The 25055-nt window shown below is 42.0% G+C and overlaps 1 protein-coding gene across 1 annotated transcript in view; it reads left to right on the forward strand.

Moving 5' to 3' along the window:
* The window catches only part of rasal2 (RAS protein activator like 2), a 50017-nt gene that overhangs the window by 12228 nt on the left and 12734 nt on the right, over positions 1-25055 (forward strand). The window contains 6 exon segments of the mRNA XM_055021794.1: positions 9520-9626; positions 10961-11073; positions 11443-11596; positions 11666-11764; positions 12909-13035; positions 13038-13462. Of these exon segments, the coding sequence (XP_054877769.1) occupies positions 9520-9626; positions 10961-11073; positions 11443-11596; positions 11666-11764; positions 12909-13035; positions 13038-13462 (1025 nt within the window).

Consider the following 25055-nt stretch of genomic DNA (forward strand, 5'->3'; position numbering starts at 1 on the left):
CAGACTGGGTTTATACTGGTTCTGGTTCAGACTGGATTTGTACTGGTTCTGGTTCAGACTGGGTTTATACTGGTTCTGGTTCAGACTGGGTTTGTACTGGTTCTGGTTCAGACTGAATTTATACTGGTTCTGGTTCAGACTGGGTTTATACTGGTTCTGGTTCAGACTGGATTTATACTGGTTCTGGTTCAGACCGGATTTATTCTGGTTCTGGTTCAGACTGGATTTGTACTGGTTCTGGTTCAGACTGGGTTTATACTGGTTCTGGTTCAGACTGGGTTTATACTGGTTCTGGTTCAGACTGGGTTTATACTGGTTCTGGTTCAGACTGGGTTTGTACTGGTTCTGGTTCAGACTGGGTTTATACTGGTTCTGGTTCAGACTGGATTTGTACTGGTTCTGGTTCAGACTGGATTTGTACTGGTTCTGGTTCAGACTGGGTTTATACTGGTTCTGGTTCAGACTGGGTTTATACTGGTTCTGGTTCAGACTGGGTTTATACTGGTTCTGGTTCAGACTGAATTTATACTGGTTCTGGTTCAGACTGGGTTTGTACTGGTTCTGGTTCAGACTGAATTTATACTGGTTCTGGTTGAGACTGGGTTTGTACTGGTTCTGGTTCAGACTGGGTTTATACTGGTTCTGGTTCAGACTGGGTTTATACTGGTTCTGGTTCTGGTTCAGACTGGATTTGTACTGGTTCTGGTTCAGACTGGGTTTATACTGGTTCTGGTTCAGACTGGGTTTGTACTGGTTCTGGTTCAGACTGGGTTTATACTGGTTCTGGTTCAGACTGGATTTATACTGGTTCTGGTTCAGACTGGGTTTATACTGGTTCTGGTTCAGACTGGATTTATACTGGTTCTGGTTCAGACCGGATTTATTCTGGTTCTGGTTCAGACTGGGTTTATACTGGTTCTGGTTCAGACCGGATTTATTCTGGTTCTGGTTCAGACTGGGTTTATACTGGTTCTGGTTCTGGTTCAGACTGGATTTGTACTGGTTCTGGTTCAGACTGGGTTTATACTGGTTCTGGTTCAGACTGGGTCCTACTCAGTCTGGTTCTGAACTTACTGGGACAACTGGGCTTTTTCACCAGTATGAAACTGGACTGGGAGTGGTGGATTTTAACTCCTTTGAGTTTCACAACAAACTTAACTGGGAATACTGGAAATAATCCTCTTGTTGCATCAGTTTATACTGGGATTATTGCTGGAGCTGACGCCGTGGTTAAACTGGGCGAGTTACTGGTTTTCCACAAGCTTGTTCCTGCTAGAGGTGTTTAGGTTTTAAACTGGTTTTAAAGTGGCTTCCAACTGAATTTATACTGGGAATACGGCTTCATGTGTCACTGGCTTTAATGGTCAGATCAGACTGCTTACTGGTTTCAATGGTTTTAATGGGCGGTCCAGACTGGTCCCTGGTTGAAAGCAGAAACGTCTTCTGGTTCCTGCTGCTTTGTCTGATTCTGGGTTGTTTTGGTTTTCACTGGTTTAACTGGTTCAATTGGAGCGTTTGGGAGTTCAGGCTGAATGGAAACCAGAAGTGAACCTTCCTCTTCCTCCTCCTCCTCTTCCTCCTGTCAGCAGCGGCTCAGGTGTAATTTCGGTTCCCGGCTCGGTCTAATTACAGTGTCTGACTGTCCGCCACAAACACTCTTCTTTCCTCTTCATCGCCGACCTCTGAGGAAAACATCTGGGAATCTGTTGGATTCAAATCCTTTAACGGCAACGAAGAATTTGGAAAATAAATTATTTGGATTTTTGAATCTTGAAATCTGAATATTTAAATTAGTTAATGGAAGAATCTGAGATTAAACTAGTTTTCTGATCTCAGTTTGTTTTGTGTTCACACATCAATCCGGTTTGGGAATCTAAACTGTTGCTCTGGAAAAACTTCCAGGCTTTTCCCAAAGACCATCCGCCATGTTTTCCTGTGACTGGGTGAACTGGATCACCAGAAACTGGACTAATCTGGGAGATTAAATCTTTAAATAGAACAGTAATGATTCCCAGGAGGAGAGAAAACTGGGACGACTCGCTCTGGGATCTTTGGGAAACCTTGGAAAGTTTCTGGATTACTTTTAGAAACGTTAGCTTAGTGGACGTTTTCTGTTCTGGGCAGATTGATGCTTACTGCCCCCTGCAGGTGGGAGGACGGACCTGCTGCTTTATATCACATTTATTCAGCTTTAATCCTAAACCCTGATGGTTTGATCTCCTCCTCCTGATGAAGACCCCAGCAGCTGCTTTACTGCGCCTCAGACATCTCAGTCTTCTTCTGTGGTCCTGCTCCTGTCCTGTCTCCCCACTTCCTGCTGCTGCACTCCCCTTCACAATAAAAGCGTCCTGCAGTCTGAAGTCTTCAGAATAAAAGTTAGCTCTATAAAGATGAAACTTTTCACTTCAATCTGTATTTCCAACAAACTTCATTGAATAAGTTTTATTTGAAAAGAGCAATGAAATAAATGACAAAATGAAGTTCCAATCAAATTATAAAATAAATAGACTAATAAAATAAACAAACTCAGAACTTTTAGATGCATTCAGATCGAAATAATCTAGATTTGTGTTTTGATCAGTTCATTAAATCATAAATAAAAATTTCTATCAGTAAAACTAAGACATTTTTCATGCAGAAACAATAAAGAAACACAATAATCTCCACCTGGCGGTTCTGGGTCTTATTGTGAAGGTCCAGCAGGTGCAACACTATGACTGTTCCCAACAAACCCAGTGGATTCAGCTTCTTAATGTTCCTGTGATCTCCTGCCATTGATTCATCCCAGAGAGAAACTAAATGACTGACCCGCCATGACAGTCCTGACATGCTAACCAGCTGTTAGCTAGCTCTGCTAATCCACTGCGTTGGATTTGATCCATGAAGCTCCTTTTCAACTCCTCTGGCAGTTGGGGTCAAAGTTCAGGTGTTACTTGAGCTTTTGATATGCTAATCAGCCTCTTCCTGTTGTAAAAACAACACCTTGTTGCCATGGTAACCATCATAGCGACTGTCTGAAAGGTGAAGGAGGAACAGCAGAAATGTGCTCCGCTCAGCCAGGCTCTTATTGTGAAGGTCTGAGCGGAAGTGAGTGTGCTGAATCGGCGGAGTCTCTCGGACTGAATGAACATGTCTCCGGCTCGGGACACGTCCGGACTGCGGTTCTGATGGAGCTCGTAGGTGAGTCCCGTCCCGTTCGCTGCCGTAGCCGGAACCGGAACCGGAGCCGGAGCCGGTCCGCCCGGGCGCGGCGGCCGCGCGGCCGGCCTCGGCGCTCCGTCCCCCGGCTCGCGGCGCTCCGACTCACCGCTGGAGGAGTTGGAGTCCGGCTGCAGGAACCTGCTGCTTCCAGCCGAACCGAGCCGGCACCGGCTCTAAAGCTAGTCTGAACTAGCACTTCTCGACCCCGAGCAGAACCGAACTGCAGGTTCAGAACCAGGACCGCGGAGTTCGGGTTCGGTCCGTTAGGGGTTCTGTTGGGATGAGTTTCCAGGTTCGACCCAGAATCTGACAGGAACTAACCGAACAGGTCCGGTTCGGCTCAGAGTTCGGCTGGAGTCCCGTTAGAATCAGAACCAGAACCGGCCGGCTTGGTTAATAAAACTTTAATTTGCCAAACATCCGGACCTGGTTTCTGATGACGTCACAACCCATAAACATTTAGTTTTGACCACTTTTTTATTTGTTTATGTTGATTCAGAACCAACTGATCCATTTGTGAATAAACTGTCAGGTTTTATTCACATTTTAAATCCACTTTGTGTTTTGATTTGATTCACTTTTATTTTGATTTGATTTGATTCTGATTTTGTCTCACTTTCATCCCGTTTTTCTATCAGGTTTATTTCTTTACTAATTATAGTAAAAATACAAATATAATACTAATTTGTATTTGATCATGGATTTATTCTGATTTGATCTGGGCTTTTTTTAATCCCAGTTTTATCTTGATTTGAACTAAATTTTTCACATTGTTTTTATTCTTTTTGTCAGATTTTTTTCCTCTTTTTTGTCTTTTCTCCCAGTTTGTTTGGTTTTTATACCAGTTTGAATCAAAGTTCATTCAGGTTTCATCCTGTTTTTATCCTGAAAATAAATTCACTTCTAATCTAAATGTTGCTCTGATTTTTATGGGTTTTTCTACTTGGATTGTATTTTTCTATTCCTGGTTTTATTGGGTTTGTTTTCCATCTGATGTGATCTTCAGGTTCTGTTTGGTTCTGCTGTGTCTCGGTTTCATGCTGGTTTTGATTTTGTGCTGATTGTGGAACGCTCAGGTTCTTCCAGGAGCATCATGGTTCTGTTGTGCGGCCCGGTTTTTGTCCCAGTTAAATCCTGTTTTAAATGATCAGTTTTGTGGTTCATCTAATTTTATCAATTTTAAATAAAAAACTAATTTAGCTATGAAGGAAGTCCAAACACAGAATTAAAATGCTGACCTGACCCCGCCTCCTCCTCTGATGGATCCAACACAACCAGAACGTTTGGTATCCAGAACCAAGATTTATGGCATTTAAATCCTGAGCAGCTGATTTAATTTTGCTGGTTTTGCTGGTTTTGCTGGTTTGCTGGAGGCTGCGGCCGGTGATCTGGTCTCACATCCGATCAGCTGATTTCTGGCCTGGTGAGTTTCAGAACCTGAATCGTTGTTGCTCTCGGTCGGGTGTGATATCAGCTGCAGCAAGGTGTGTCTTGTCTGCAGGTCAGTTTGGGGTTAACTGCGTGCTGCGTTCAGGGCCGGTCATGTTAATTCAGCTGTCAGCGACCTCAGACGGCTCTGTGATCCTGCAGCTGATGAAGCCGGCTTCCTTCATTCTGTGAACGTTTGCTGTGAAAGCTGAGTTCTGTGCCGATGTCAGGGATGAAGGACGCGTCGCAGGAGGAAAACGTTTCTCTGGAGAATCCAGGAAGAAGGAAAAAGTTCAACAAGATTCATGAGAAACTTCAGAGATGAAGAAACACACAGCCACCATTTTGGATGGTGAAAATCTCATGCAGGTGTTTTTCCGTTTTCCCTCCAACCAACTTTACATTTAAACATATCAGAATACACATTCAGACAAAACATTTCTGCTGACAGCCTTCATAAAGGAAACGTCATGCTGACACATGTCAGGTGTTGAGCTCATGTGCAGAACTTGGCCTGAAATGACATGGTGAGCTGGTTTATATTAGCAATCAATAGAGCACAAATAATGTTTTCTAACATTACTGTGAAAATGCCAGAAACAAAATATTCAGGGTGCGTTCAGGTGTGTTAAGATGCGTTCAGGTGTGTTAAGATGCGTTCAGGTGTTCAGGTGTGTTAAGATGCGTTCAGGTGTTCAGATGCGTTCAGGTGTGTTAAGATGCGTTCAGGTGTTCAGATGCGTTCAGGTGTGTTAAGATGCATTCAGGTGTGTTAAGATGCATTCAGGTGTTCAGATGCGTTCAGGTGTTCAGATGCGTTCAGGTGTTCAGATGCGTTCAGGTGTTCAGATGCGTTCAGGTGTTCAGATGCGTTCAGGTGTTCAGATGCGTTCAGGTGTTCAGGTGCGTTCAGGTGTGTTAAGGTGCGTTTCAGGTGTTCAGGTGCGTTCAGGTGTGTTAAGATGCGTTCAGGTGTTCAGATGCGTTCAGGTGTTCAGGGTGTTAAGATGTGTTCAGGTGTTCAATGCGTTCAGGTGTCAGATGTTCAGGTGTCAGGTGTGTTAAGATGTGTTAGGTGCGTTCAGGTGTTCATGCGTTCAGGTGTTTCAGATGCGTTCAGGTGTTCAGTGCGTTCAGGTGTTCAGATGCGTTCAGGTGTTCAGATGCGTTCAGGTGTGTTAAGATGCATTCAGTGTTCAGATGCGTTCAGGTGTTCAGATGCGTTCAGGTGTTCAGGTGCGTTCAGGTGTGTTAAGATGCGTTCAGGTGTTCAGATGCGTTCAGGTGTTCAGATGCGTTCAGGTGTTCAGATGCGTTCAGGTGTTCAGATGCGTTCAGGTGTTCAGGTGTGTTAAGATGCGTTCAGGTGTGTTAAGATGTGTTAAGGTGCGTTCAGGTGTTCAGGTGCGTTCAGGTGTTCAGATGCGTTCAGGTGTTCAGGTGTGTTAAGATGCGTTCAGGTGTGTTAAGATGTGTTCAGGTGTTCAGGTGCGTTCAGGTGTGTTAAGGTGCGTTCAGGTGTTCAGGTGCGTTCAGGTGTGTTAAGATGCGTTCAGGTGTGTTAAGATGTGTTCAGGTGTTCAGGTGCGTTCAGGTGTGTTAAGATGCGTTCAGGTGTTAAGATGCGTTCAGGTGTTAAGGTGCGTTCAGGTGTTCAGGTGCGTTCAGGTGTGTTAAGATGCGTTCAGGTGTTCAGGTGCGTTCAGGTGTTCAGGTGCGTTCAGGTGTGTTAAGGTGCGTTCAGGTGCGTTCAGGTGTGTTAAGGTGCGTTCAGGTGTGTTAAGATGCGTTCAGGTGTGTTCAGGTGTGTTAAGATGCGTTCAGGTGTTCAGGTGTGTTAAGATGCGTTCAGGTGTGTTAAGATGTGTTCAGGTGTGTTAAGATGCGTTCAGGTGTTAAGATGCGTTCAGGTGTTAAGGTGCGTTCAGGTGTTCAGGTGCGTTCAGGTGTGTTAAGATGCGTTCAGGTGTTCAGGTGCGTTCAGGTGTGTTAAGATGTGTTCAGGTGTTCAGGTGCGTTCAGGTGTTCAGGTGCGTTCAGGTGTGTTAAGGTGCGTTCAGGTGCGTTCAGGTGTGTTAAATGCGTTCAGGTGTTCAGGTTTGCTGCTGTTTATCTCCATTCAACAACACAAAGGTTTCCGTCTGCAGCTGCTTCCTCTCTGAGGTCCTGAATGAACAAACAGGAGCGTCTCAAACATTCCCAGCATTCCTGGCGCCGCCGCCGGCTGACATCGCTCCTCACCTTCAGTCCGTCTGCAACGCAGCTCCGCCCACCTCCGGGGTCAAAGGGTAAACGGGTGAAAGTTCAGTCTCATGGTGGAAAGCTTCGATCCGAACGGAGGCAGATATGTCAGAGGTTCTCCGGGTCCGGACAGGTGGAGTCGGTCGGCAGGTGTGTTTTCCTGGCTGAAGTCCGGCTTCGGTTTTTGCAGGAAGAACCTGAATCCAGAATGAACTTTACGACCCGGAATGATCCGGAGCGTTCCAGGAATACGAGCAGAAACGGATCAGCCTCAGCTGGTTTTCCTGCTCAGCTGCAGAGATTTATCCCAGCATGTTGAGTTGGACCTGAAGGCGGCGGTTCTGGACCGGCCCAGCTCAACCCGATGGTTTCGGACCTGCATTCCTGCACTGTCCCAAACCAAAACCACCTGATGGTGTCTGGAGTTATTTCTGGCTGTTTGTTTGCAGAGCAGGCGGGAAAGTAATGACAGGTTCCCAGGATGGTTGCTGCACCTGCTGACCCACTCTGACCCGGTTCTGGTTCTGATTCAACTGTTTCTGGAAGGGTTCAGGATCCACAGCTTCCTGCTGAAACTCACCTGCTTTAATGAATAGGTCAGCGGCAGAGTTCTGCAGGATCTGCTCGGGTTTTCTGCAGTTAGAAACACCTGGTTCTGGTTCTGGTTCTGGAGTGGATCCCATTCCCATCCATCACTCTGCTGCAGGAAAAACCCTTCAGTTAAAAAGCTCTAGGGATATGAAACCTGAGCTGCAGCAGCTCTTCAGAACCAGCAGCCATCCTGCCAGTAGAATCAGGTCTCCTTGGGTCTCTCCGGGTCTCTCCGGGTCTCTCCGGGTCTGACCGGGTCTCTCCGGGTCTCTCCGGGTCTCTCCGGGTCTGACCGGGTCTCTCCGGGTCTCTCCGGGTCTGACCGGGTCTCTCCGGGTCTTTCCGGGTCTTTCCAGGTCTCCCCGGGTTTCTCCACACAAACGATCAAAAATAGCAGCAATAATAATCAGAAGCTGATCCATAAATAAAACTGACTGATAAATAAACACTTTACCTTCAACCTGGATCACCTGACGTGGTCCTCCTGTCTCTGGGTCAAAGGTCATCCTACCACAGAACGTCACGGGGACGTTTACGTTCTTCCTGCGGTTCATATTCTGAGCAGAGGCGACGTCACACTGTGTGCGGCTAAACAGAGATTTAGTAATTCAGCTCAAATGGCTGCAAGTTTCCCATTGAAACTGCCTGTGTTAGCGGTTAGCAGCTAGCATGTTGTGCAGTAATTGTTGCCTGATGAGTTTTTCATGCTAACCTTTCGCCAGTTGGAAAATCTCACATCAACAAAATCTCAAAACAGGAAAACCTGAAACTCCAGATCATTGAATGTAAGACAGAAAACAGGCAGAAACGGCAGCAACATTTTCTAAAGTAGCAAACAGGCTGCAGGCTGGTTAACCTTTCCGTTTCTGGGTGAAGTCCTGCTCTCTCTCGCTCAGTCGCAGCCTGACTCGCTGGTTCCTCTGGCTGCGTTTAAAAACCTTTGTCACTCAGAGGACGGCTTCCTGCAGCAGGAACGTCCACACTGAAGAGTGTTGTCAGGCTGAGCAGCTGCCTCTCTGTTGGCGGACAGCAGAGCCGCCGAGATCACCCGACCCCTGACCTCTGACCCTGAGCTGCAGTGGGAGAGGAAACGGCAAATCTGAGCCACTGGGCGGAAGAGCAGAGAGGATGATGATGAGGAAGAGGAGGAGGATGATGATGAGGAAGAGGAGGATGATGATGATGAGGAAGAGGAGGATGATGATGATGAGGAAGAGGAGGAAGCTGCAGGATTGATCGGATTGATGCGGTAAACCTGGAGGATAGAGTTTCTGCTGAGGAGGGAGAGGCAGGCAGGCTGCAGCTGGAGCTGATTGGCTGGCGGGCGGCGGCTGCTCCGGCCAATCCCGTCTGACCTTGTGTGTGTGTGTGTGTGTGTGTGTGTGTGTGTGTGTGTGTGTGTGTCCTCCTCAGATGATGGGGAACAGCTGCGATCGAGGTATGTTTCAGTCATGTGACCGCTCGTCTCACTTCCTGCAGCATGCTGCCTGAACTTTGTGTCTGGAACAAAGAGCGGCGACGGCGTGTGGGACCGCCGCCGCCGCCGCTGCGTCTCCCCCCGGCTGCTTCTGTGTGTGTGTGCATGAAAGTTCCTGCTGCGGCGCTGCTGCATGCAGCGAGCGTCGTCCGGCCCGGCTGCTGCTGCATGCTGCGTTCGCTGCAGCTCCGACGTTCCCGTTGCAGGAGCCCTCCATCGCATGTAAACATGAGGACGGTGCTCGCTGCTGATTGGACGCTTCGGAATCAGATCAGAGCCAATGTCTGTCTCCGGTTTAGTTCTGCTGGTTTGGTTCAGTTTGCAGCAGTTTTCCTTCAGCAGTGGAGCGTTGAGCTTCATGGTCCAGACATCGTTCTGGTCACCTGATCTGTGAGGAACCCTGAGCTTCCTCCACCTGCTGGAACCCTCTGACCGTCCATCCGTCCCGTTTGTCCTTCATCGTCTCTGAATGACATCAGTCCGTCCATCCAGACGATGACGGACAATAGTGGGAAAAACAGGCAGCTCTGGTTGACATGAACTGATTGTCTCTCTGTCTCTCTCTCTGTCTGTCTCCTCAGAAGTGTCTTCGGAGCGTTCTCCGAGGAGGAGGAGCATTTCCGGTTTGGGCAGCTCAGAGAAGAACCTCGCGGCCGACAATCCCAACTCTTCTCCTTTCAAAGTGCCGGTGAGTCCTCCATGTCCTCCATGTCCTCCAGGACATTTATATCCTGGAGACACATCATGTCGGTTCCTTCAGGCTGTCCAGATGTGTTTGAAGGTCCCAGTTCTAGTTTAGTTGTGCTATTTCTTAGCTTCGGGTTACATCCTGGTCACCTGAAGGACCTGGCTAAAGACGAGTCCAACTGCTCTGAAAATCTAGTCCATGTCGTACTTTATTAGAACATTTAGTGTTGGTCCAAGTCCTAATAAGACAAATCCACGCTGAGTTCCTAAAAGTTAAATGGCAGCAGCAGCGGCCTGGCAGCAGCAGCAGCCTGGCAGCAGCAGCGGCCTGGCAGCAGCAGCGGCCTGGCAGCAGCAGCAGCCTGGCAGCAGCAGCAGCCTGGCAGCAGCAGCAGCCTGGCAGCAGCAGCAGCCTGGCAGCAGCAGCAGCCTGGCAGCAGCAGCAGCAGCCTGGCAGCAGCAGCAGCCTGGCAGCAGCAGCAGCAGCCTGGGCAGCAGCAGCAGCAGCAGCCTGGCAGCAGCAGCAGCCTGGCAGCAGCAGCAGCCTGGCAGTAGCAGCAGCCTGGCAGCAGCAGCAGCCTGGCAGCAGCAGCAGCCTGGCAGCAGCAGCAGCAGCCTGGCAGCAGCAGCAGCAGCCTGGCAGCAGCAGCAGCCTGGCAGCAGCAGCAGCAGCCTGGCAGTAGCAGCAGCAGCCTGGCAGTAGCAGCAGCCTGGCAGCAGCAGCAGCCTGGCAGCAGCAGCAGCCTGGCAGCAGCAGCAGCAGCCTGGCAGCAGCAGCAGCAGCCTGGCAGCAGCAGCAGCCTGGCAGCAGCAGCAGCCTGGCAGCAGCAGCAGCCTGGCAGCAGCAGCAGCCTGGCAGCAGCAGCAGCCTGGCAGCAGCAGCAGCAGCCTGGCAGCAGCAGCAGCAGCCTGGCAGCAGCAGCAGCAGCCTGGCAGTAGCAGCAGCGGCCTGGCAGCAGCAGCAGCAGCCTGGCAGCAGCAGCGGCCTGGCAGCAGCAGCAGCAGCCTGGCAGCAGCAGCAGCCTGGCAGCAGCAGCGGCCTGGCAGCAGCAGCAGCCTGGCAGCAGCAGCAGCAGCCTGGCAGCAGCAGCAGCCTGGCAGTAGCAGCAGCCTGGCAGCAGCAGCAGCCTGGCAGCAGCAGCAGCAGCCTGGCAGCAGCAGCAGCAGCCTGGCAGCAGCAGCAGCAGCCTGGCAGTAGCAGCAGCCTGGCAGCAGCAGCGGCCTGTGGATGGGCGTCACAGAGCAGACTCTGCGAAAGGGAAAGATCTCTAAATTGGGACAGCTGGGGGTCAGAGGTCATCGCCTCGGCCTGACTCGGTTCTGCTTCTCCTTCAGAACTTCTTCAGCAAACGTCTGAAAGGCTCCATCAAGAGAACCAAGAGCCAGACCAAACTGGACCGGAACACCAGCTTCAGACTGCCGTCGCTGCGGCCCGCCGAGCCGGACAGGTACCACTCCGCTCACAGCCCGACCAGAACCAGAACCACAGGTCTGTCTGTGAACTAAACTCATCGATGATGCAGACGGGTTCTGGTTCTGCTTCTGGTCACAAGTTGTAGGTCTGTTCAGTTGTAAGGTACTGACCCGGTGAACACGTGGGTCGGATCAGCAGAACCCAAGAAGTTCTGGCTGTGGTTCTGATGGCCTCCGACCGGACCAGAACCAGCTGAAACACGGCTGCAGAAGCCGGAAGAAGGAAAGATTCTGTAACTAGTTCTGGTTCTGTTGGACCGGCCCTGAAACAGAACCTATCAAGATCCTTTTCCTCCCTGGTTCTGGCCCTGTTCTGGCCCGGTATTAACCCGGTTCTGCTCCAGGGCCCGCGGGCTGCCCCGGCTGAAGGAGACGGTTTCCCATGAGTCCTTGCTGAGCCCCGGCGGCGCCGCCGAGGCTCTGGACCTCAGCATGGAGGAGGACGTGTTCATCAAGCCTCTGCACAGCAGCGTCCTGGGCCAGGAGTTCTGCTTCGAGGTGAGGCCGGCCCGGTTCCGGCCCGGTTCCGCCTGCCGGAACCGGGCTCACTTGCCTCCTCGCCCCCAGGTGACCTACGCTGGAGGCAGCAAGTGCTTCAGCTGCACGTCGGCCTCGGAGCGAGACAAGTGGATGGAGAACCTGAGGAGAACCGTCCAGCCCAACAAGGTGAGACCCGGTCTGGTTCTGGACCCGGCCCGGTTCTGGACTTGGCCCGGTTCTGGTCCTGGTCTGGTTCTGGACCCGGTCTGGTTCTGGTCCTGGCCCAGTTATGTTCCCGGCCCGGTTCTGTTCCTGGCCCGGTTCTGGACCCGGCCCGGTTCTGAACCCGGCCCGGTTCTGTTCCCGGCCCGGTTCTGGACCCGGTCTGGTTCTGGACCCGGTCTGGTTCTGGTCCTGGCCCAGTTCTGTTCCCGGCCCGGTTCTGTTCCTGGCCCGGTTCTGGACCCGGTACCGGCACCACCAGAAGCTTCCAGTATTTAGAGTTCAGTGTTGGAGCTTCTTAGAAACAGAATCAAGTCGTTTGTTTTATTGATAAAATCATTTATCAATTTATTGGCAGTTTCTCATGTTACTTATTAAAAACATGAGAAAAAAGTTTAATGACACTTTTACAGATAAAGACATTTTTCTCTTTTATCTCCAATATTAAACATTTCTGTTGCTTAAAGAATCAGATATTCTCTCATTAAATCTCAGCAGCTTTGCAGAGTCAATATTTTAGTGGATTTTAATGAAAGTGATTTTTCTCATCCTGCAGGTTGTTTTGCTGCTCTGGCAGATTATTTCCATGATAACATGATAAAGTTGAATTTAAGGAATCTGCCATGTTTTCAGCTGAAAGTGGATCAGAAACATTGAGGTTCTGATTTGATTCTCATAGTTAATAATTCCCACAGGAGGGAAGATTGAAATAAAATCCACTTCCTGAAAATAGAAATCTGATCTGGTATGAAGTAGAGTACTGATTGGCTGCGTGGCCCGGCCCGGTTCTGTTCCCGGCCCTGGTTCTGTTCCCGGCCCTGGTTCTGGACCCGGTCTGGTTCTGTTCCCGGCCCTGGTTCTGGACCCGGTCTGGTTCTGTTCCCGGCCCTGGTTCTGGACCCGGTCTGGTTCTGTTCCCGGCCCTGGTTCTGGACCCGGTCTGGTTCTGTTCCCGGCCTGGTTCTGGACCCGGTCTGGTCTGGTTCCGCCCTGTTCTGGACCCGGTCTGGTTCTGTTCCCGGTCTGGTTCTGGACCCGGCCCGGTTTTGTTCCCGGCCCGGTTCTGGTCGGTTCTGGTTCTGTGTGAACGGGTTGTGCTCGTGTCCAGGACAACTGCCGGCGGGCGGAGAACCTGCTGCGCCTGTGGATCATCGAGGCCAAAGACCTGGCGCCCAAGAAGCGCTACTTCTGCGAGCTGTGCCTGGACGACGTGCTGTACGCCCGGACCAGCAGCAAGGCCGGTCCGACAGCCTGTTCTGGGGCGAGCACTTCGACTTCAGCGGCCTGCCGGCCGTGCGCAGCGTCACCGTGCACATCTACCGCGACGGCGACAAGAAGAAGAAGAAGGACAAGAACAACTACGTGGGCCTGGTGAACATCCCGGTGGCCGGCGTGACGGGCCGCCACTTCGTGGAGAAGTGGTACCCGGTCAGCACGCCGACCGCCAGCAAGGCCAAGGGCGGCGGCCCGTCCATCCGGATCAAGTCCCGCTTCCAGACCATCTCCATCCTGCCCATGGAGCGGTACAAGGAGTTCGCCGAGTTCGTCACCAACAACTACGGCACGCTGTGCTGCGTGCTGGAGCCCGTCATCAGCGTCCGCAACAAGGAGGAGATGGCCTGCGCCCTGGTCCACATCCTGCAGAGCACGGGCCGGGCCAAGGTCAGAACCAGAACCAGCACCGCACTCCGATGCACCCACATCACATTCACATCTGCTTCGGCGCCCCCTGCTGCACAGATCCACACATTACTGTTTTATACAACAACCAGGTTCTGATAGACTGGAGCCCAAAACAGTCTGGGACTGGATGAACACATGAATAGATGGATACATGAACACATGAACACATAAATACATGAACACATGAACACATGGATACATGAACACATGAACACATAAATACATGAACACATGAACACATGAATACATGAACACATGAATACATGAACACATGAACACATAAATACATGAACACATGAATACATGAACACATGAATACATGAACACATGGATACATAAATACATGACACATGAATACATGGATACATGAACACATGAATACATGAACACATGAATACATGAACACATAAATACATGAATACATGAACACGTGAATACATGAACACATGGATACATGAACACATGAATACATGAACACATGAATACATAAAACATGAATACATGAACATATGAACACATGAACACATGGATACATGAACACATGAACAATAAATACATGAACACATGAATACATGAACACATGAACACATAAATACATGAACACATGAACACATGGATACATGGATACATGAATACATGGATACATGAACACATGAACACAAAAATACATGAACACATGAATACATGAACACATGGATACATGAACACATGACACATGGATACATGAACACATAAATACATGAATACATGAACACATGAATACATGAACACATGAACACATAAATACATGAGCACATGAACACATAAATACATGAACACATGAATACATGAACACATGGATACATGAACACATGAATACATGAACACATGAACACATGGATACATGAACACATGAATACATGAACACATGAACACATGAATACATGAACACATGAATACATGAACACATGGATACATGAACACATGAATACATGAACACATGAATACATGAACACATGGATACATGAACACATGGATACATGAACACATGAATACATGAACACATGAACACATGAACACATGAATACATGAACACATGAATACATGAACACATAAATACATGAATACATGAACACGTGAATACATGAACACATGGATACATGAACACATGAATACATGAACACATGAATACATGAACACATGAATACATGAACATATGAACACATGAACACATGGATACATGAACACATGAACAAATAAATACATGAACACATGAATACATGAACACATGAACACATAAATACATGAACACATGAACACATGGATACATGGATACATGAATACATGGATACATGAACACATGAACACAAAAATACATGAACACATGAATACATGACACATGGATACATGAACACATGAACACATGGATACATGAACACATAAATACATGAATACATGAACACATGAATACATGAACACATGAACACATAAATATATGAGCACATGACACATAAATACATGAACACATGAATACATGAACACATGGATACATGAACACATGAACACATGGATACATGAATACATGAACACATGAATACATGAATACATGAACACATGAATACATGAACACATGGATACATGAACACATGAATACATGAACACATGAATACATGGATACATGAACACATGAATACATGAACACATGAATACATAAATACATGAACACATGAACACATGGATACATGAACACATGAACACATGAATACATGAACACATGAATACATGAACACATGGATACATGAATACATGAACACATGAATACATGAACACATAAATACATGAACACATGAATACATGAACACATGAATACATGAACACATGAATACATGAACACATGAATACATGAACACATAAATACATGAACACATGAATACATGAATACATGAACACATGGATACATGAACACATGAATACATGAACACATGGATACATGAACACATGAACACATAAATAAATGAACACATGAACACATAGATACATGAACACATGAACACATAAAAACATGAACACATGAATACATGAACACATGGATACATGAACACATGAACACATAAATACATGAACACATAAATACATGAACACATGAACACATAAATGAACACATGAATACATGAACACATGAATACATGAACACATGGATACATGAACACGTGAATACATGAATACATGAACACATGAACACATAATACATGAACACATGAATACATGAACATATGAATACATGAACACATGAACACATAAATACATGAACACATGAATACATGAACACATGAATACATGAACACATAAATACATGAACACATGAATACATGAACACATGAATACATGAATACATGAACACATGGATACAGGAACACATAAATACATGAACACATGAATACATGAACACATGAATACATGAACACATGAACACATGAACACATAAACACATGAACACATGAATACATGAACACATGGATACATGAACACATGAACACATAAATACATGAACACATAAATACATGAACACATGAACACATAAATGAACACATGAATACATGAACACATGAATACATGAACACATGGATACATGAACACGTGAATACATGAATACATGAACACATGAACACATAATACATGAACACATGAATACATGAACATATGAATACATGAACACATGAACACATAAATACATGAACACATGAATACATGAACACATGAATACATGAACACATAAATACATGAACACATGAATACATGAACACATGAATACATGAATACATGAACACATGAATACATGAACACATAAATACATGAACACATGAATACATGAACACATGAATACATGAATACATGAACACATGTATACAGGAACACATGAATACATGAACACATGAACACATAAATACATGAACACATGAATACATGAACACATGAATACATGAACACATGAATACATGAACACATGGATACATGAACACATGAACACATGGATACATGAACACATAAATACATGAATACATGAACACATGAATACATGAACACATAAATACATGAGCACATGAACACATAAATACATGAACACATGAATACATGAACACATGGATACATGAACACATGAATACATGAACACATGAATACATGAATACATGAACACATGGATACATGAACACATGAATAAATGAACACATGGATACATGAACACATGAATACATGAACACATAAATACATGACACACATAAATACATGAACACATGAATACATGAACACATGAACACATAAATACATGAACACATGAATACATGAACACATGTATACATGAACACATGAATACATGAGCACATGAATACATGAACACATGAATACATGAACACATGGATACATGAACACATGAATACATGAACACATGAATACATGAACACATAAATACATGAACACATGAATACATGAACACATGGATACATGAACACATGAATACATGAACACATGAATACATGAACACATGAAAACATGAACACATGAATACATGAACACATGAACACATGAACACATAAATACATGAATACATGAACACATGGATACATGAATACATGAACACATGAATACATGAACACATGAACACATAAATAAATGAACACATGAATACATGAACACATGAACAAATAAATACATGAACACATGAATACATGAACACATGAACACATAAATACATGAACACATGAACACATGGACACATGGATACATGAATACATGGATAAATGAACACATGAACACAAAAATACATGAACACATGAATACATGAACACATGGATACATGAACACATGAACACATGGATACATGAACACATGAACACATAAATACATGAATACATGAACACATGAATACATGAACACATGAACACATAAATACATGAGCACATGAACACATAAATACATGAACACATGAATACATGAACACATGGATACATGAACACATGAATACATGAGCACATGAATACATGAACACATGAATACATGAACACATGGATACATGAATACATGAACACATGAATACATGAACACATGAATACATGAACACATGAATACATGAACACATAAATACATGAACACATGAATACATGAACACATGACATGAACATGAATACATGAATACATGAACACATGAATACATGAACACATGAATACATGAACACATGAATACATGAACACATGGATACATGAACACATGAATACATGAACACATGAATACATGAACACATGGATACATGAACACATGAATACATGAACACATGAATACATGAACACATGGATACATGAACACATGAACACATAAATACATGAATACATGAACACATGAATACATGAACACATAAATACATGAACACATGAATACATGAACACATGGATACATGAACACATGAATACATGAACACATGAACACATGAACACATAAATACATGAACACATGAATACATGAACACATGAATACATGAACACATGAACACATAAATACATGAACACATGAATACATGAACACATAAATACATGAACACATGAATACATGAACACATGAATACATGAACACATGAATACATAAACACATGGATACATGAACACATGAACACATGGATACATGAACAAATAAATACATGAACACATAAATACATGAGCACATGAACACATAAATACATGAACACATGAACACATGGATACATGAACACATGAATACATGAACACATGAACACATGGATACATGAACACATGAATACATGAGCACATGAATACATGAACACATGAATACATGAACACATGGATACATGAATACATGAACACATGAATACATGAACACATGAATACATGAACACATGAATACATGAACACATGAATACATGAACACATGAATACATGAATACATGAACACATGAATACATGAACACATGAATACATGAACACATGAATACATGAACACATGGATACATGAACACATGAATACATTAACACATGAATACATGAACACATGGATACATGAACACATGAAAACATGAACACATGAAAACATGAACACATGAATACATGAACACATGAACACATGGATACATGAACACATGAACACATAAATACATGAATACATGAACACATGAATACATGAACACATAAATAAATGAACACATGAATACATGAACACATGCATGAACACATGAATACATGAATACATGAACACATGAACACATAAATACATGAACACATGAATACATGAACATATGAATACATGAACACATGAACACATAAATACATGAACACATGAATACATGAACACATGAATACATGAACACATAAATACATGAACACATGAATACATGAACACATGAATACATGAACACATGAATACATGAACACATGAATACATGAACACATGAATACATGAACACATGAATACATGAACACATGGATACATGAACACATGAACACATGGATACATGAACACATAAATACATGAACACATAAATACATGAGCACATGAACACATAAATACATGAACACATGGATACATGAACACATGAATACATGAACACATGAACACATGGATACATGAACACATGAACACATGAACACATGAATACATGAACACATGAATACATGAACACATGGATACATGAACACATGAATACATGAACACATGAATACATGAACACATGAACACATAAATACATGAACACATGAATACATGAACACATGAACACATAAATACATGAACACATGAACACATGGACACATGGATACATGAATACATGGATAAATGAACACATGAACACAAAAATACATGAACACATGAATACATGAACACATGGATACATGAACACATGAACACATGGATACATGAACACATGAATACATGAACACATGGATACATGAATACATGAACACATGAATACATGAACACATGAATACATGAACACATGAATACATGAACACATGAATACATGAACACATAAATACATGAACACATGAATACATGAACACATGAATACATGAATACATGAATACATGAACACATGAATACATGAATACATGAACACATGGATACATGAACACATGAATACATGAACACATGAATACATGAACACATGGATACATGAACACATGAATACATGAATACATGAACACATGAACACATGGATACATGAACACATGAACACATAAATACATGAATACATGAACACATGAATACATGAACACATAAATACATGAACACATGAATACATGAACACATGGATACATGAACACATGAATACATGAATACATGAACACATGAACACATAAATACATGAACACATGAATACATGAACATATGAATACATGAACACATGAACACATAAATACATGAACACATGAATACATGAACACATAAATACATGAACACATGAATACATGAACACATGAATACATGAACACATGAATACATAAACACATGGATACATGAACACATGAACACATGGATACATGAACAAATAAATACATGAACACATAAATACATGAGCACATGAACACATAAATACATGAACACATGAACACATGGATACATGAACACATGAATACATGAACACATGAACACATGGATACATGAACACATGAATACATGAACACATGAATACATGAACACATGAATACATGAACACATGGATACATGAACACATGAATACATGAACACATGAATACATGAACACATAAATACATGAACACATGAATACATGAACACATGAACACATAAATACATGAAAACATGAATACATGAACACATGGATACATGAACACATGAATACATGAGAACATGAATACATGAACACATGAATACATGAACACATGGATACATGAATACATGAACACATGAATACATGAACACATGAACACATGAATACATGAATACATGAACACATGAATACATGAACACATGAATACATGAACACAATATAACTAAATATCCTCTGATTTCACATTTTTATCCCCTTTTCTGCACATTTAAAATATTTTAATTTCTTAACATAAAAATCTCACTAAAACTGAACACATGAATACATGAACACATGAATACATGAACACATGGATACATGAACACATGAAAACATGAACACATGAAAACATGAACACATGAATACATGAACACATGGATACATGAACACATGAACACATAAATACATGAATACATGAACATGAATACATGAACACATAAATAAATGAACACATGAATACATGAACACATGGATACATGAACACATGAATACATGAACACATGAACACATAAATACATGAACACATGAATACATGAACATATGAATACATGAACACATGAACACATAAATACATGACACATGAATACATGAACACATAAATACATGACACATGAATACATGAACACATGAATACATGAACACATGAATACATAAACACATGGATACATGAACACATGGATACATGAACAAATAAATACATGAACACATAAATACATGAGCACATGAACACATAAATACATGAACACATGAACACATGGATACATGAACACATGAATACATGAACACATGAAGACATGGATACATGAACACATGAATACATGAGCACATGATACATGAACACATGAATACATGAACATGAACACATGAATACATGAACACATGAATACATGAACACATGAATACATGAACACATGATACATGAACACATGAATACATGAACACATGAATACATGAATACATGAACACATGAATACATGAACACATGAATACATGAACACATGAATACATGACACATGGATACATGAACACATGAATACATGAACACATGGATACATGAACACATGAAAACATGAACACATGAAAACATGAACACATGAATACATGAACACATGAACACATGGATACATGAACACATGAACACATAAATACATGAATACATGAACACATGAATACATGAACACATAAATACATGAACACATGAATACATGAACACATGGATACATGAACACATGAATACATGAATACATGAACACATGAACACATAAATACATGAACACATGAATACATGAACATATGAATACATGAACACATGAACACATAAATACATGAACACATGAATACATGAACACATAAATACATGACACATGAATACATGAACACATGAATACATGAACACATGATACATGAACACATGAATACATAAACACATGGATACATGAACACATGAACACATGGATACATGAACAAATAAATACATGAACACATAATACATGAGCACATGAACACATAAATACATGAACACATGAACACATGGATACATGAACACATGAATACATGAACACATGAACACATGAATACATGAACACATGAATACATGAACACATGAATACATGAACACATGAATACATGAACACATGGATACATGAACACATGAATACATGAGCACATGAATACATGAACACATGAACACATAAATACATGAACACATGAATACATGAACACATGAACACATAAATACATGAACACATGGACACATGGATACATGAATACATGGATAAATGAACACATGAACACAAAAATACATGAACACATGAATACATGAACACATGGATACATGAACACATGAACACATGGATACATGAACACATGAACACATAAATACATGAATACATGAACACATGAATACATGAACACATGAACACATAAATACATGAGCACATGAACACATAAATACATGAACACATGAATACATGAACACATGGATACATGAACACATGAATACATGAGCACATGAATACATGAACACATGAATACATGAACACATGGATACATGAATACATGAACACATGAATACATGAACACATGAATACATGAACACATGAATACATGAATACATGAACACATGAATACATGAACACATGAATACATGAACACATGAATACATGAACACATGGATACATGAACACATGAATACATGAACACATGAATACATGAACACATGGATACATGAACACATGAATACATGAACACATGAATACATGAACACATGAACACATGGATACATGAACACATGAACACATAAATACATGAATACATGAACACATGAATACATGAACACATAAATAAATGAACACATGAATACATGAACACATGGACATGAACACATGAATACATGAATACATGAACATATGAATACATGAACACATGAACACATAAATACATGAACACATGAATACATGAACACATAAATACATGAACACATGTATACATGAACACATGAATACATGAACACATGAATACATAAACACATGGATACATGAACACATGGATACATGAACAAATAAATACATGAACACATAAATACATGAGCACATGAACACATAAATACATGAACACATGAACACATGGATACATGAACACATGAATACATGAACACATGAACACATGGATACATGAACACATGAATACATGAACACATGAATACATGAACACATGAATACATGAACACATGAATACATGAACACATGAATACATGAACACATAAATACATGAACACATGAATACATGAACACATGAACACATAAATACATGAACACATGAATACATGAACACATGGATACATGAACACATGAATACATGAGAACATGAATACATGAACACATGAATACATGAACACATGAATACATGAATACATGAACACATGAATACATGAACACATGAACACATGAATACATGAATACATGAACACATGAATACATGAACACATAAATACATGAACACATGAATACATGAACACATGGATACATGAACACATGAACACATGAACACATGAATACATGAACACATGAATACATGAACACATGGATACATGAACACATGAATACATGGATACATGAACACATGAACACATGAACACATGAACACATGAACACATGAATACATGAATACATGAACACATAAATACATGAACACATGAATACATGAACACATGAACACATAAATACATGAACACATGAATACATGAACACATGAACACATAAATACATGAACACATGAATACATGAACACATGAACATATGAATACATGAACACATGAATACATGAACACATGAATACATGAACACATGAATACATGAACACATGAATACATGAACACATGAATACATGAACACATGAATACATAAATACATGAACACATGAATACATGAACACATGAATACATGAATACATGAACACATGGATACATGAACACATGAATACATGAACACATGGATACATGAACACATGAATACATGAACACATGAACACATAAATACATGAACACATGAATACATGAACACATGAACATATGAATACATGAACACATGAACACATAAATACATGAACACATGAATACATGAACACATGAATACATGAACACATGAATACATGAATACATGAACATGAACACATGAATACATGAACACATGAATACATGAACACATAAATACATGAACACATGAACACATAAATACATGAACACATGAATACATGAACACATGGATACATGAACACATGAATACATGAACACATGAATACATGAACACATGAATACATGAACACATGAACACATAAATACATGAACACATGAATACATGAACACATGGATACATGAACACATAAATACATGAACACATGGATACATGAACACATGAATACATGAGCACATGAATACATGAACACATGGATACATGAACACATGAATACATGAGCACATGAATACATGAACACATGGATACATGAATACATGAACACATGAATACTTGAACGCATGAACACATGAATACATGAACACATGAATACATGAACACATAAATACATGAATACATGAACACATGAATACATGAACACATGGATACATGAACACATGAACACATGAATACATGAACACATGGATACATGAACACATGAAAACATGAACACATGAATACATGAACACATGGATACATGAACACATGAACACATAAATACATGAACACATGAATACATGAACACATGGATGCATGAACACATGAATACATGAACACATAAATAAATGAACACATGAACACATAAATGAACACATGAATACATGAACACATGAATACATGAACACATGAATACATGAACACATGGATACATGATCACATGAATACATGAACACATGAATACATGAACACATGAACACATGGATACATGAACACATAAATACATGAACACATGAATACATGAACACATGGATACATGAATACATGAACACATGAATACATGAACACATGAATACATGAATACATGAACACATGAACACATGGATACATGAACACATGAACATATGAATACATGAACACATGAACACATAAATACATGAACACATGAATACATGAACACATGAATACATGAACACATGAACACATAAATACATGAACACATGAATACATGAACACATGAATACATGAACACATGAATACATGAACACATGAACACATAAATACATGAACACATGAATACATGAACACATGAACACATGA

The sequence above is a fragment of the Poeciliopsis prolifica genome, unplaced genomic scaffold, assembly GCF_027474105.1.
Source record: "Poeciliopsis prolifica strain line A6 unplaced genomic scaffold, Auburn_PproV2 SCAFFOLD079, whole genome shotgun sequence".
NCBI classification, from domain to species: Eukaryota; Metazoa; Chordata; class Actinopteri; order Cyprinodontiformes; family Poeciliidae; genus Poeciliopsis; species Poeciliopsis prolifica.